The sequence below is a fragment of the Schistocerca gregaria genome, chromosome 10 (assembly GCF_023897955.1).
Source record: "Schistocerca gregaria isolate iqSchGreg1 chromosome 10, iqSchGreg1.2, whole genome shotgun sequence".
Classification (NCBI taxonomy): domain Eukaryota; kingdom Metazoa; phylum Arthropoda; class Insecta; order Orthoptera; family Acrididae; genus Schistocerca; species Schistocerca gregaria.
Window position 1 is genome coordinate 219,269,412 of NC_064929.1, and position 15,902 is coordinate 219,285,313.

Sequence of the window (15,902 nt, forward strand, 5' to 3'; positions counted from 1 at the left end):
AACACAACATTCAATCACTTACATACAACTACGAACGTTAACAGGTAGATACAATTAACTCTCGGAACGGTGGCTGGCAGGAGTAGCTGTGTCAATCAAAATTGACTTGCCACAGTCTATAGCAGCACCTCTGTTGGCGCAGCCACTGTATTCAACCCTAATTAGAAGACAACACTGTGTTTAGTGCTTATATAAACTAAAAACAAAACTATATTATTAGTTGCAAGTATTGGGAAGCAGATGGCCTGTGTGTACAATTGTTGCCTCATGTTCGAGTTAATACTGAAACAATATGGCTATAATGATATTACTTTTAGCGTAGCACATAGTATTGGAAACCAAGCATGGTAGTCACCAAGAACAAGTGAATGTTCACCTGAAGTCACAGCTTTTTCTGACTCGATCGGAACAGTTACTCCCATTGGCCACCGGGCCGAGCAGACCTCGGCAGCGACAGCTAACAAATCACTAGTGCTACGTATTGTTCAGGTGTTTACCGACTCAGATCTGCTGAGTAGACTGCTCAGGGGTCAAGAATGTTAATTGTGTAATGTTTGTAAACAATACTTCAAGAAGGATAACTCCATGCCAGACTCATTTAATGGTAACGGCATCAGTTTTATCTCCACAAATATTGTTTCATACGGCATAGATCATGGGAAAATTATAAATACGTTAAAGGAAAACCAGGTGGGAATCAACACTGTGAACGCAAAAAAAAAAAAAAAAAGGGGGGGGGGGGGGGGAGCAAGGAAATGCTAATCCCAGAAAAGTAAAAAAAAATGGGTTATACAGTACTCAAGGACACAATCCCGTGTAAGTATTTTGTTAGATTTGCAACCGGCACCTTCTACAAAACGTCACATGAATTCGACCACAACATACAGAACCAGATAGAAGAGATGTGCAGTGCATAACAGACATCTGAAGTTCCCAAATTCATACTCCTTTGCCCCATTTCTGCAGTGATAATACAGCTGCCACTTCCCATAAAAAAAGGATGGTATGTGTAGTCCTCATTGTAATTCACATTGTGAAGCAATACATGTAGTTCACGTTTCTAAAAACTATGTATATGTATACGTTCCAGCAAAACTGTATAATGTAAAAATAGGTATGTACACAGATGGCTTACTACCTACAAAATGAGAACCTCATGTGCTCCTAGGAATGAGTTTAGAGTTAGTGAAGGAAACGGATGGGAATGACATGCGAGCATAGCTCTGAAATCCCAACTAAACTTGGTAGACATTTGGCTCACTACCTAGGAGAGGCTGTGACGCACTTCTAAAACTGGTGTCTATGAGCAAGCTCTGTACAGCTGGGAGCAATGACTAGAAAAATATACTGTCAGGTGACATAGTTGGGAAGCGCTAGGTAATCAGCTAGTCTATTTATAAAACGAGTAGAAAAATGAAGGTTACCCAGACAAGTACTCTGACACTGCCTCGATACCTTATTTCGACATTTGTTGACAGTATCTTTCACAAAACAAACAGTAAGAGAAATTTTTACAGGCCGTCACCTAGTGAGAGACAATTGTCATTCGGGTGACCGGATGTGGAAGAATGAGCTAGAACACGAGTTGCTCGGCTGTCGTCTCTCGAAACGGACTGGATGTATCGTGTGCCAAAAACCGTCTGCAATAAGTAGGTGCTCAGCTTCAAAGGTACCGGGGCACAATTAACTGTGAACAGATATGACTAAGTTACAATGAAAAATGCACGCACTCGGGCACAACTAATAATGGCACAGGTTAAACAGTTACGCCCGAGTTCCTATGGTCGTACGTTTGTGGTCGACCTGCAAACTAGCAAAATTCAGTATCTGGTAATCCCGGAGACAAGTAATACGATATCTACAACAAGTGCAAGATCTCCAATAAAGTGGTATCCTGAAATATAGCCAGGGGCACTGACGAGATCACGAAGACTGTGCTATGTTCACAAACTTTCCTAGTGGGACCAGAACATTGCAGCTGGAGTGCGCTTTTCTCACGGGGGCAAACGGAGGCACTGACAGCAGAACTACCAGTGTTCTGACGGAGTAAAATATTGCGTAAGTAACGTAATGTTGGATTTCTACTGTTGTGATTGTTAACAGGCATTTTGTGGATATTCTACACAAATACTGCAAAAGAAAAGTTTCTTGAAGACTCAAAGTTTCTGCAAATGAAATTATAATTACCTCACTTTCAATCTTTGGCAACAGAGAGATCAGAGTAGTGAGGGAGGGAAAAAAGCACTGAAGAATGTCTTACATCCAGGGAGGTGGAAAAAACAATACGGTTATACGATTCGCCTCTCATAATCCAAATGCCATTAACAGCTGCAATCAGTAACAACCTCTCAGAAAACGGCTTTACAGACACAACAATGCTGAAGATCTGAGGAAAGCAGATTCTGGCACTCTCTCCCAGACGAGGGAGAAAAAACAGCATTACCTTATAAAAGGAACTGACCAAGCATTCACCGGGCTACTTTAAGAGAAACTCACATCAGCTTTACCTCTGCCCATCAGTGTTTGGCATTCGGGAGGTTACTTTCAGAGCAGGTGCTGTCGGGAGGAACAGAGGATCCACTCCTCATTTCGAGACACGAGATCGAACTATTCTGAGAAAGCATAATAAAACCCCGAGAAAATTACGCACATTCAAAAAAGTTGCCCTGCCTGTCATATGTAACGGGCTGTGGGATATAAGATCTCCGATACTGCTTTGTTGCAGTCTGCTCACTGCTAGCTCCTTTTTCACAAACCGTTCGTTCACGGCACGTGTTTTTCGTTTTTAGCCCTCCAGTTATTTTTGTTTTCATCTATAACCCAATATTTGTGTTCACAACACACTTTTGCCTTACGTGATGTATCCGTATTTTGACTTTGATCTTTTGTCCTTAATATTGATGTTTTTACCACTCTTGTAGCTCTGGTGGATAATCAGAAAGCAGTCACAATTATTCTTCGATTACATGAGCCACATTATAAGACTGTCAAAGACCAACTGTTCAAAGAACAGCATATGCTTGCATTAGGCAGTATTTTAAAGTAACTAACAATTTAATTTTCTGAAGAAAATGTGTAAATTTTGAGAAGTCTAGTCACATCAATGATGATAAAAAAGGACTAATTGAGAATGACTTTTCTGCAAAGAAAAAATTATTAATTATTATCTTACAGATAGATGCTGTTGCTGCTGGTGGTAAAGTTGTTGCTGAGGTTGCTCAAGCTGCAACTGCTGTTGTTGTTGCTGCTGCTGCTGCAGTTGCTGCTGCTGTTGTTGCAGTTGTTGTTGAAGTAACAGCTGCTGTTGTTGCTGTTGTTGTTGTTGTTGTTGCTGCTGCTGCTGCTGCAGGTGCTGCAGCTGTTGTTGCTGCAGAATGCGATGCTGCATTTGCAACTGCAAAAACGACAGTAGCTGGGATACATATGAGTGTAATTTTTCAAATCAAACAATCACTGTCAAAGGTATCCACTGCTCGTGAATGAGACAGACCTACTCAGTAAAACAAAGCAAACCATCATTCTTATGTCTAGGTAGTGCATAATACCCATTTACCAGTCCTAATGACCAAGAAATCATCTGTGCAATGAGAGTTTATCCATGATTATTTCATGACTCATATTTGCTTTACAATCCAATGAGTCTCAACTTAATGTAATGCCCTGGATTGTTTCATTCTTCAAAAGTAGTAATAGTTATTTGTAAATTTCATTTCTTGCTCAACTGAAGTGCATCAGGGTGACTACTCAAACTGAGGAGATTGGGGATTCCAGGTAGGGGGACAAAAATGACGTCATACAAAGCTCCTGAGAAATTAACTGCAAGTGGGGTGGTGGGGAAGGAAGGTGTCGATCATCTCACAATAAAGACTTTTCTTTCCTCTCAGCTGCAGTTTAATTGTAGTTCTTGGATGTTGTTAATTTATATGGACCAATATTCAGATAATCAACCCACTCTGAAATACTAAGTGTTTTGAAATTTATGGTTTATAAACCTCAATAAAATTAAATTCCAGTGTCAGTTAAAAAACACAGAATTCCCCAGATTTTTTTATTTTTCTAGGTAAAATGTAATTACATGAGAATTCCAGGTTTTCCAGAAGAAACACCATCCTGTGGATTGAACACACACATAGAGAGGGGGGGGGGGGGGGGGGGGAGGGGGGGGAGAATAACTCCTTAATTTTTTGTGGCAGTTGATGGGCTTTATTTAAACTTGCTCATAGTGCCTACATAAGAAAGTTAAGTACTTAAAAAAGATCTAACAATCTTGTTGCTACAAAATATGGATAATCAAAACAAAAAGTCTGGATTTCAAACACAGTATGTCAACTACTTTCCATAATTTATGTGGATACAAACCCTTGCAGGCTCAAGTCATAACACGCAGTTTAAGTTTCATACTAAAAATAAATAACTGTTTTTGTACAGACTTAGCCCTCACTGTTACTGATTATTAGTATCTTCATCCTAATAACACTCGGTTATTTGTTGTTTGTCACAATTTTACTAACACATGCACTGCTCTTCGAACTGATAGAAAAATCAGCTTAGCCACTGTAAGGCAGAGTTTCTTCCCACTCACGAAATAATGACAACATAAATTAGAATACTCTAAAACCGTATTGCAGCGAAAAATATTTCTTAATTCTTATATAGTCAACAGTGCCCCAGATGCCAAAAACAAAGGTGCAGTGTAAATATTTATAGCAGCATTCCAAAATCAAATTAACAGTGATGAATCTTAATACAGTGCAAGACACACAACATTGCACAACACGTAACATTACTTAATGACGAAATTTAACTGCCTTTAGAAAAATAATTGGGAACGACTAAAGAGGGAAGGAGTATAATTGATGCCCAAACAAAAAGTATCGTTATTTTCTAGGGTGCCCCACATTCATCTCGCAACACCACCTGATGAAATATATTAGTGTAGGAATAGCAAAGTGTGTCCTCCATAGAATTAATGGTACAGTCTTATATGTCCAAATATCTCCCATTAATGTGAAGCTCTGTAGTATCCACAGAATATGTGGAATTGACATAACATTTCAAAACTGTTTGTGCCGGTGCCACAGAAAGTGTATATGTCGCGTATTCACTGTACGAGCCAGGTCGAGAAGAGGGTAAGCCGAGAAGGAAGGAGGGAACAATGGAAGATCACAGTCTGACATTACACTGACACTGAGGTAATTAGAGATGGAGCACAAACGTGGATTACAAGAGATGTCCAAGGACTCATCCCAGCATTTGCCTGGAGTGATTTAGTGAAACTTCAAAAACTTTAACGTGGACGGCCGGGTGGGGATTTGGATGTCCAAAATGCGAATCCAGTGTGCCGACCGGTGTGCCTTCTCATTTGGAACAAGAGACAAGTAATTGACACTGAGATGTGTATGCCTGACTGACAAAAATGGAAAGTTTTACAAAACTGGGTGTACAATGAATCCATTTTGTGCAAGGAAATATCAAATTATGTCTGCAATTCCCTAACAGCTTATTAAAATACGTAGACTAACTGCACGAAATGTCATCTAGACGGGAATCCTTATAAACACGCTATCCGTATTATGTCAACTTCCACAAGACGGGAGTACACGTATTGACTTCGGTTGAGAAGTCATTCACGAGATCGTACCGTTGAAATGTAATTGGGCGGCCTCTGTTCTTTCCCCCCTCTGATCGTTTCTCGACTCCCACAGTTTTTAGTAGCGCCTGCCTACACTGAAATAATGTAACGTACATTTTGCTAGCCACCTTTTGCCTTGACTGATCGTTGTATCGTCAGTGGCTCCGTGTGTCGGTGTTTTTCACACGTGTGCTTGTTCTCCTCCCGGTAGAGCTATACTTTAACGTATACCGCAAATAAATCTCGCTTGCAAAGCACGTAAACTGTGTACACACTACATTATTGAGGAAACAGGTAGAACAATGAGAACAGGGCAACGAAATGTGTGAGAATTGGGAAATGTGGCAATGCAGGAAGTTGCTCTGTGGTAGGCCACCAAAACAAATATGTGGTATGTCTAAACAGTTTGTTAATGCCGTCACAAAAATGAGACAGTAGAAAACACAAATAAAATATTTTAATTCTGTTTTTAAACCATTTCCTTTGGCCAAAATACACTTTCGGTAGTATTGATGAAGATGCCAGAAAATGTCAGCAAAGGCTTCTTTCTCGAGCCATTTGAAGTTTACAACAGAGTACATGAAACTAACTTTCCAAGAAAGTTATTAGGTCAAAAAGGAATTTTACAGTGTCGAAGAGTATTTATCACACGAAATTGATACGTAATGTTATTTAGAATCATTGACGTTAAAATGCAGGCAAAATGGTTATGAAGTGATAATAAATGTCTGCTGTTTTTTACATGTCCTATATTACACACATCTACATTTACTGTACATCGTATAATCCTACAGGATCAAATACAATTCAATTAAAAATTCAGACGTAAGAAGCATCACTACACTTCTTACCGCGAGGCAGCAGTTTGCGGAAGACAGATGTCTGACACACGTGCCAATTAAGTCTCCACCTACGTAGCATTTGGGGACACGATCGATTTGAGTGCCATAAATTGGGAAAAGGTATCCACTCCACCGAGCCTCCCCAAATGACAGTGTCAGTACTGTCCAAGTTAGTCACCGATCACTCGGATACTAATCACGTTTAAGTGGTTCTCGATTTTGTAACAGCAGCCATCACACTGGTTCACAGCACAACTCGAGTCTACACAATTCGGATAAGCCGGTGTCACGAGGGAGGATCCGAAGGGCACGCATTCCAATGTAGCCGTCCGAGCCACGCACGTTGGGTCGGGCGGCACGTTCAGCCAGTGAACAGACGACATTGCTCTCGTCTGTAGTCTGGAAGTGGTTTCTCATTTGGGAGTGAACGTGATCGGTGGCTGTACCCAGGTAACAGGGCGCGCAGAAGTTACAGCAAAGCTCGTATCCGGTACAGGTGCTCCCGTAGGTGGCCGTATTTCTGAAAGGGTAGGAGTGGGCCGAGTGGATGCGTTTGAAGAGCCTCGCACCCAGATACGACTTCTGTCGCGAGACGTCGGGTACGTAAGTAATTGTACGTGGGTCTCGTAGTAATCTCAGTTAGTTAACGACACAGCAAATGAGCATTCGCAGATAATTTGCCGCCGTGCACTCGCATTCGTTTGCAGACGGGCATTTATATTAGCAGGAGTGGAATGGAATGTGAAATAATGAGCACAGCCTATGAACACTGCATGACTGTTTTTTGGTGCTGACAATCTGCACAAAGAGTACAGCAACTAACAGTTAGACCCACAATGCAAAACTTTTGTATTCAGAAAGGACAGTGAACCACTGTCTTGACAAAGTGAGTGAAACAGTGTAAGATAAGAACAATTTATGTGCCTGAATTTCTAATTAATTGTGAAATGAGTGCAGGTAGTGCACATATCAATGAATTGCTGTGCCAGTTTTCCTTGGCATTATTCCAAAACTTTGTGAACATTTGTTGTTCGACTCTTTTCACAGCCTTGTAATAAGGAAGAAATTTAAAAGCAGAACAACAATTACTGACAACCGACACAACCTGAAGACAGGCTAATATTTACACACTCTGTTACAGAAACTGGAGATATTTAAGTTAGAAACTGTTTTGCATTTCAATAGCTACTATAGCTCAGATGGTTCCTGACGTGTGCAGTAACTTATGCAAAGTACTTCCGAGGATTTTATTAACACACTGACTGACGTTACTGGCAATCTAGTGGCACCGAACGGGTTAAGGTTCACATAAGGAAGATAACGTCATTAAAACACGATACTTCGTGACATCTGCTATATAGTTTGTTAGAGGGCAGATACTGTGATCCTGTGTGTGTAAATCACTGTTATTTCATATCAAAAATCTTTAACTCATACTTCGGACACACAATTAGAGAAACCACAAACTCGACAACAAAAATGATTACATCTCTCGTATATTTTCGATTTTAATCAGCACAATATATACATTTTTGCACTTGTTCAGTTTCACTTACTGTGTTCTTCTTCTTCATAAGGAGAAATACACAGCTCGCGTTCTTTCATTCCATTCCTGGCGGATGCGAGCACTCGACGAATTCGTCGCTTTTCTCGTGTCCCCAGTCGGACCTTTCCGTACTTCGGCAATATTCTACTGATCGTATTTCTTCCCCTCTGGCATTTACACTGTGGATCTCTCGAATTCCAGAGGCACCTACTCTATCCGTATACTGCTATCAACACCATTACATTCTGTTCAGACTACTCCACACCAATATACACAGTCGTATCGAGAACGGAAGTACTCGACACTGCAGCTTACTTTACTGCTAGTGCCGAGGCGGAGAGGACATGAACTTCCTTCGACCGTGAGCTCAAACACTGACAACCAGCGTAACACAAACGAACACTAGTGAGTGTGAACCCAACACGACAGAATGACGTCGGTTCTCAATCGTCTGCTGTCTACACTAAAGAAAATTATCGTACAATTGTGTCTGTTCCAGCTTCTGATACAAGGACATTGACTGAAAGTTTTGCAACTTCTTCAACCTGGATTTTGAACCTATTGACTGCTCAACTCTTGAACTATATGGTGAGTGGTTATCTTTAATGAATCTGATAAGAAACTGCTTTTCTCTCTCTTTTCTAAATTTTTCCCCACTGTGTGTTCCATCAGTTAACATAATAGAGGGAAGTGGTGCCCATCTGCTGCCTGTAAATTGTGTAAACAACATTCTGTGTATTACAGTACGGTAATTGTCTATGTATCATTTTTTGGACCGGCTCAGCATTTGTCTATGTGAGTTATGAAAACTGCCTAAAAATTTCACGCCTGTCGGGCAGTGCAGCAGACTGACTGTAGTTAATCTGCTGTACGGATTCGATACACGTCCGTCCAGATCGCCTCCCTTATTGTGTGTGCTACATGTTGAGCTGCACGAGCCGATCGAATAATGCACTTCTTTTGACACAAAAAATATGAATATCTCCTTTAATGACCTGTAATAATTTCCTATTGACAGTTGGGCACGGTTTTCATCTTTCTCCAGTTTATCAGTGGTGTCTAATAATAACTCGTACAGGAGTTGTTTTATCCGCCATCCTAAACGTTTTGTGCTTAACAATAATTTACTTTTAACCATTATTTTTAAAAGTCTGAGAGACTTTACAGAAACCTTATCAGAATTGGGCTCAAATACTTCTTTGCAGCCTGCACAAAGAAAGTGTTACGATGGTGTAATGAGAATACATATACCTCTCTGCTTGTACACCTTGCTGTAAACAAGTACATTTCATACAGTTTCAACAATAATGTAAATATACTATATAAAACAAAGTAATAAAAATCTTTTATTGTAAGCATTTAGGTGTACATGTGGTACTTATGGAATAACACAGTGCACACTTACTTTAAAAAAATTGGAACACTTAAAAAATAAAATTCAATAATCAAAAATAAAATTTACTGAAGTAAATGGTCAGCTCCTTTAGAAAGATTACCAAAAATGTCTACAATATAAAGCAGATTTTTCAATAAGAGATCCAATTCAATAGAGTGTGTAGAGAACAGAGTCTGAGTGTTACTTCGTGAGCATCTCACCTCGTTTCACTGACAAAAGAAATTGTTAAAATGATGCGAATGGTGTTATGAAGAAAAAGCACGCCCCAACTGCTCCCATCACCTCCACAAGCTCACTACGGACCCACCATTTAACCCACGAGGTCTGATCAAAGAGTAGCAACTGTTAATATTGGCAGACTGTTAGCTGAATCAGTAAGTACTACAGCAACAAAGGACATCTACGAAATGACTCATTAGTAACCACGTACTGACAATACTATATATGACGAGGCTGGACAGCATTTACTAAAAATTCCTCAGATACATGTACAGCTGTTTTAATGACAACTGTACTGCAAAAGTATTCACAAGCGACAGGGTGTAGACTGCGCAAAATTCTACACACTGTATTCAGCTCACTTCTATGATTATGTGTTAACGCAATAAACAAATGACAACCTACATTCAGCTCCTTAAAAATAGAAATTAAAAAAAACTTAAATGAGAGAGGCAGCAGAGGAACATGTGCCGAGGCTAGTTCTCGTCGAAACACTTATACGAGGGGGCAGCATGGAGGGGTGGGGGTGGCGGCAACAGTTCAAACACTCCACTTTCTCCACATAAACATGATAAAAGTCACCTATGAGGTACTTTCAAATCATAAAGGTGGCAGGGGTAAAATACAGGGAGTGAAAGGCTATTTACAGTTTGTACAGAAACCAGATGGCAGTTACAAGAGTCAAGGGGTATGAAAGGGAAGCAGTGGTTGGGAAGGGAGTGAGACAGGGTTGTAGCCTATCCTCGATGTTATTCAATCTATATATTGAGCATGCAGTAAAGGAAAAGAAAAGAAAAATTCGGAGTAGGTATTAAAATCCAGGGAGAAGAAATAAAAACTTTAAGGTTCGCCGATGACATTGTAATTCTGTCAGAGATAGCAAAGGACTTGGAAGAGCAGTTGAATGGAATGGACAGTATCTTAAAAGGAAAATAGAAGATGAACATCAACAAAAGCAAAACGAGGATAATGGAATGTAGTCAAATTAAGTCGGGTGATGCTGAGGGAATTAAGATTAGGAAATGAGACACAAAGTAGTAAAGGAGTTTTGCTATTTGGGGAGCAAAATAACTGATGATGGTCGAAGTAGAGAGGATACAAAATGTAGACTGGCAATGGCAAGGAAAGCGTTTCTCAAGAAGAGAAATTTGTTAACATCGAGTATAGATTTAAGTGTCAGGAAGTCGATTCTAAAAGTATTTGTATGGAGTGTAGCCATGTATGGAAGTGAAACATGGACGATAAATAGTTTGGACAAGAAGAGAACAGAAGCTTTTGAAATGTGGTGCTACAGAAGAATGCTGAAGATTAGATGAGTAGATCACATAACTAATGAGGAGGTATTGAACGGAATTGGGGAGGACTTTATGGCACACCTTGACAAGAAAAAGGGACCAGTTGGTAGGACATGTTCTGAGGCATCAAGGGATCACAAATTTAGCATTGGAGGGCAGTGTAGAGGGTAAAAATCGTAGAGGGAGACCAAGAGGTGAATACACTAAGCAGATTCAGAAGGATGTAGGTTGCAGTAGTTACTGGGAGATGAAAGAGCTTGCACAGGATAGAGTAGCATGGAGAGCTGCATCAAACCAGTCTCAGAACTGAAGACCACAACAACAACAACATGAGGTACGTGTCGACTGCAGACACAAATTGTCATAAACACAGAATTTTCGATATAATATGTGGCTTAAAATTCAGAACACTTAAATTACGAACAATAACTGACACTTTACACTCAGTATTTCCTTTCAAATAAATAATAGGGGCTGCAGTGTCTATCTGAAGCACACTCACATTAACTCCACGGGCCCAGTAAAATGTTTTCCTCTATAATGACTTCTTCTAGTAATCTGACATGCAACTATACAAATTTGTCCTGTATAGATTTAGTAACAAAAAATACAACAATAATGAAATGACGTGGATGTCACGGTACTTCCGAGAATACACGAATGTGACATTCAGGAAAATGATTTTAAAAGACCGACTGCACCACCTAACACTGACAGAGAGAATCCGCCCTTCATCTCACCAGTTAATTTCTGGGGAGAATTGCATCGTATCTGTACGAAACTTCTGTATCTACCGCGGTTTCAGATATCGTGTGGATTTGCTAAGTGGGGAAATCCGTAGGTGAGCTTTTCCTAATCGTGTTACAGGAGAGCAAACTGCACTATTGCCGCCATCTAGTCTGCAGTCTACCTCCTGCCAAACACGGGAGTGACATCTGTGCCAATTATCCCAATTCCTAGCATCGGAGAAAAAGTTGCGCCTATTTGAGATTTCTTTTACGGATCTAGGCATTTTAAAGATTTTTCATTTTCTTTACGTACACACACTAGGATTCAGTTCATAAATTCCTTGTGTAATCAATCAGAATTTCTATTTCTCCAGTCTTCAGACACTTGAAGGTGTAACTACCATTCTACGAATTGTTCTCCATTTTATGAGCTTGGGTCTTACGGAAAAATCAGAACTACTTCAATTTTACGTCTCCTTATATTCCACAAAAGCACTGATCATACAAGCCTGGGCAGATAATCCTGAAGAAATCCTCCTTTCGTTTTCAGCATGCACACTGTCAGTATGTGAATCACCTCTGTCACGGTACTCTTAATTTGCAATTTGTGTACGTAGTATATCTGGTACAAGAGGCTGCAAGTTTTATAAAACACAATGTGTGTGTGTGTTCCCGCTCTCCAGTGTCGTGAAAAAAGGGTGCAGTCACGGTCTTACTGCCACACTGAGTCCTATTTGATTTATTCATATGACTTCTTGATTTAAGGTGAGAGGACAGTCAGTCATACGTCCTTCCAATCTTGTCTTTTTTTTATCTCTCTCTCTCTCTCTCTCTCTCTCTCTCTCTAACACGCGCGCGCGCGCGCGCGCGCGCACACACACACACACACACACACACACACACACACACACACACACACACACATTTTGTGACAATGACACTGCAATGATGTTTCATGCTATATGAGAAGAGAGCACTACAAATGAAAATTGTGAAGTTCTGTTCATTTGTATAGAATGAGACAGGTGAGTAAGGTTATGAATTACAGTACACAGTAATAAACTGGCAAAAGAGTGTATTAACGGCCCAGAAGAGCAGAATGACAAGTGAGTGAATATGCACTATGTCCTGCATAAGATAGTCACCTACAATACGATTCACGGTAGCACACCGAGTGAGGAAGGATACTTTGCTACACTCCTGACTGCTTCTTTTGGAACTCTGACTTATACGGCCACCTACTGATCGATATCTTATCTGTATGATGAGTAGTCACTTCAGGATTCCCAATATTCCTATTTTACTCGTAACTTCCGTATATTCTCATTACTCGACTGACGGAAGGAAGGAGAGAGTCAAAAACCTTTTTCGTACGAGCTGAACTGTTTGTGCAATATTGAGAGGATCGTGTCAGAACGGGCATCTCGAACGAGCTGAGAACAATCTGACGCGAGAAAGTGAATACACCTACCAGAAACTACATTAATTTAGATATTCTATTTCATCTGTTCTCCGTTCGCTCGAAGAATTTTAAACCGACTGCAAACGTCTGACACAAAAATTAAAAATAATGTTTATGAGGACAATCACACCCAAAAATAAAAGTGAAAGTACGTAAAAGAAGGTGGCTTTACTACACTGTCTACACATCGAGAACCGTAAAAGAAATGAGAAAAATAACAGGTGGATAAGCAGACCTGGAAGTGGTAGCTACAGTGTTAGTACCGAGTGGAGTGCAGAGCAAAGAAAGCACACTTTGACCAGACCGAGTACACCGTGCGTGCGACAGGAGAGCAGAGCGATGCCTACGTCGGGACGCCGGGGCGCCTGTGCCGCGGCCCGCTGCTGCGCCTGCGGGGGCGGGGGCGGCCGCGCCCGCTCGTCCAGCAGAGGAGGCAGCAGGGCCGAGGGCGTCGGAGGCACCGGCCGCGCCAGCTGCTGCTCCAGGGACGGCACGGTCACCGCGGAGGCGGAGGTCGGGGGGAGGGGAGCCGCGGGGGGCGCCCGGCCGCAGCCGCCTCCGGCCGCGCCGCCCGTCGCGCAGCCCGCGTTCTGCAGCAGCTGCTTCAGCAGCACGTTCTGCGAGTCGTCCGCGGGGCGCACCTGTGGCAACCCCGCTGTAGCTGTCGCCGTCCGAAAGAGACGAGAGGGACGGGGGGCCCGTTCCGCAGCTACCTCTGAAAATACTCTGCCTCTCCTCGGGAGCGGACCCCGTTCCCGTCCCTCTGCGAGGCAGAGTACGTCGAAAACTGGCTCCTCTCGCCGGCTGAACGTGCGGCTACTTCGAAACTGTGTGCTCGACCTGATCTCCCGACGTGACACTGTATGTACTTTTTCAGATACGAATGTAGAAGTGAGAATACGAATTGCGCACCTAGTCTGGAAATATACCTGTACGTCGGTCGAATAGCTTTACGAGGTGAGAGTTCGACACTACGGAATTAAAAAAACTTCCGTTACTGGTGAATAATAATTAAAAAGCCGTACTAAATTAAAGTGTAACCCGTATTAGGCCCGTATTGTAAATGAGGGTAGACACTACACATTAAAATCACTATAACACGTGCCCTCCCATAAAAACCAAATAGTAAAGCAACAGAAACAGGTGGTGACGGAAACGAAACGTTAATTGAAATCTGGGACTGAGAGATAGGTAAAAAATGACTGTCCATTATAAAGTATTCGAATAAAGTCGACAGAGGTGATTCCGACTAGTGTATCGGGGAAACACGGAACCTAAGGAAAATAACATGCGGTACAAACAATGTATAGAAAAAGGCAGTGGACACAATCATTAAGAATCACACAGAAAATGCAGACAAACTGAGACAGTAAAGATGAGGAAAGAAAAGCAGCAGACTCGAGTGTGATGTCGGTGAGGCACTCCTCCAGTTTCCTTCTTCTCTGCTGTAATCATTCAACGGAATCAGCAGTGCTTAGCTCAATATTCACAGTTGTTCTCGTTATGCACCTCTCACTATAGTAACTGACTGTAAAACCTAGAGTTTTTATATGGTGGCTCAGCTTGTAAGTAAACTGTATGACTGTCAAGCCAGAGGAATTGCTGGATGGAATAAATACAGTAGTATGGACATCGTTACTCACCACACAGAAGTGGTCTCGAATTGCAAGAATGTATAGTGAAAACCTTCAAACGAGGTCTTTCCCCTGAAATAGAAACCACACAAACGCACATTCACACAAACACAACTCTCAAATGTGGGTATTGTCTCCCAGCTCCAGCACCCTGAGGCAGTGCCCATACATGTGTGAGTTGTGTGTAGTTTCTATTTCGGAAAAAGGCACTTGTCCAGAAAATTAATATTTTAACTGTTTTTTCTTTCTTTCTTTTTTCACTGTTTATATATGTGACTCAGTGTCCCCGCTATGCAGTTAGTACCAATTTATCATTTCCATGATGTTATTGTGTGTCTATGAAGTAATTTAAATACGCTAAAAATATGCAACACTACTACTACTATTGACATTTTTTCCTATATCTGTTTAAGGATTCAGCTTTCATGTTATTACAGTAATTACAAGTATTTTAGAGTGCAGTATTTGCAGAATTTTTGCTGTAGAAACTCTATAGTTTTCTTCATTTATGCACTTCAGACTAAAATTATGAGAAGACACTGCTAAAAAAAATGAAGATAACAGGCAATGTGCATGTAACACAATTTTTAAGTACACATTTGGAAAATATACACAATTAACACAGTACGACTGCTCACATTCCTTATTATCAGGGCAGATGGGGAACTGGAAATGTGAAGAAAGACTTACCAATAACTGCATCAAACTGCCATTGCCACTGACATGGAGAAAGCCCCAGACCCAGCAAACCGACTCGGCTCACATTTGGTAGGTCACTTACGAACCACGTCAAAAAGAATTTGTGAAAAAGAGTTAGGTAGATAAATGGTGGTATAGGTGCTTAAGCAATAGTTGTAAGCGTTTCTTTTCCAGGCAAGGGTGGGACACGTATTCTCCATTTTCGTAGTACACAAACGACCTGCCAAACATAATCTGAATCAGCTGACCGTGTCCAAAGCTGCTCCCTTGTGAAAAATTTAAGAAAAGTGTGAAATTTACATGTACATATATTACACAACTACTTACCAATGACTGTGATTGGAACACTAACAGACTACGTCCCAAGAAATGTAAAACCCAATCTTGCTAACATACTCAAAAGCTATTGACCTTTCAAGAAATTCATTCAGAGTTGAACATCCGTGGGC

The 15,902-nt window shown here is 41.1% G+C and overlaps 1 protein-coding gene across 11 annotated transcripts in view; it reads right to left on the minus strand.

Moving 5' to 3' along the window:
- Positions 1-15,902, minus strand: part of LOC126293165 (histone-lysine N-methyltransferase 2C-like) — a 386,337-nt gene that overhangs the window by 91,590 nt on the left and 278,845 nt on the right. For 8 of the 11 annotated variants that reach the window (XM_049986267.1, XM_049986260.1, XM_049986265.1 and 5 more), the window contains exons 58-59: positions 13,468-13,761; positions 3,173-3,394 (exon numbers count right to left, since the gene is read on the minus strand). In XM_049986267.1, coding sequence (XP_049842224.1) covers positions 3,173-3,394; positions 13,468-13,761 — 516 coding nt within the window. The remainder of the gene's footprint in view (positions 1-3,172; positions 3,395-13,467; positions 13,762-15,902) is intronic. The other 3 variants (XM_049986270.1, XM_049986269.1, XM_049986268.1) reach the window with 1 other exon arrangement.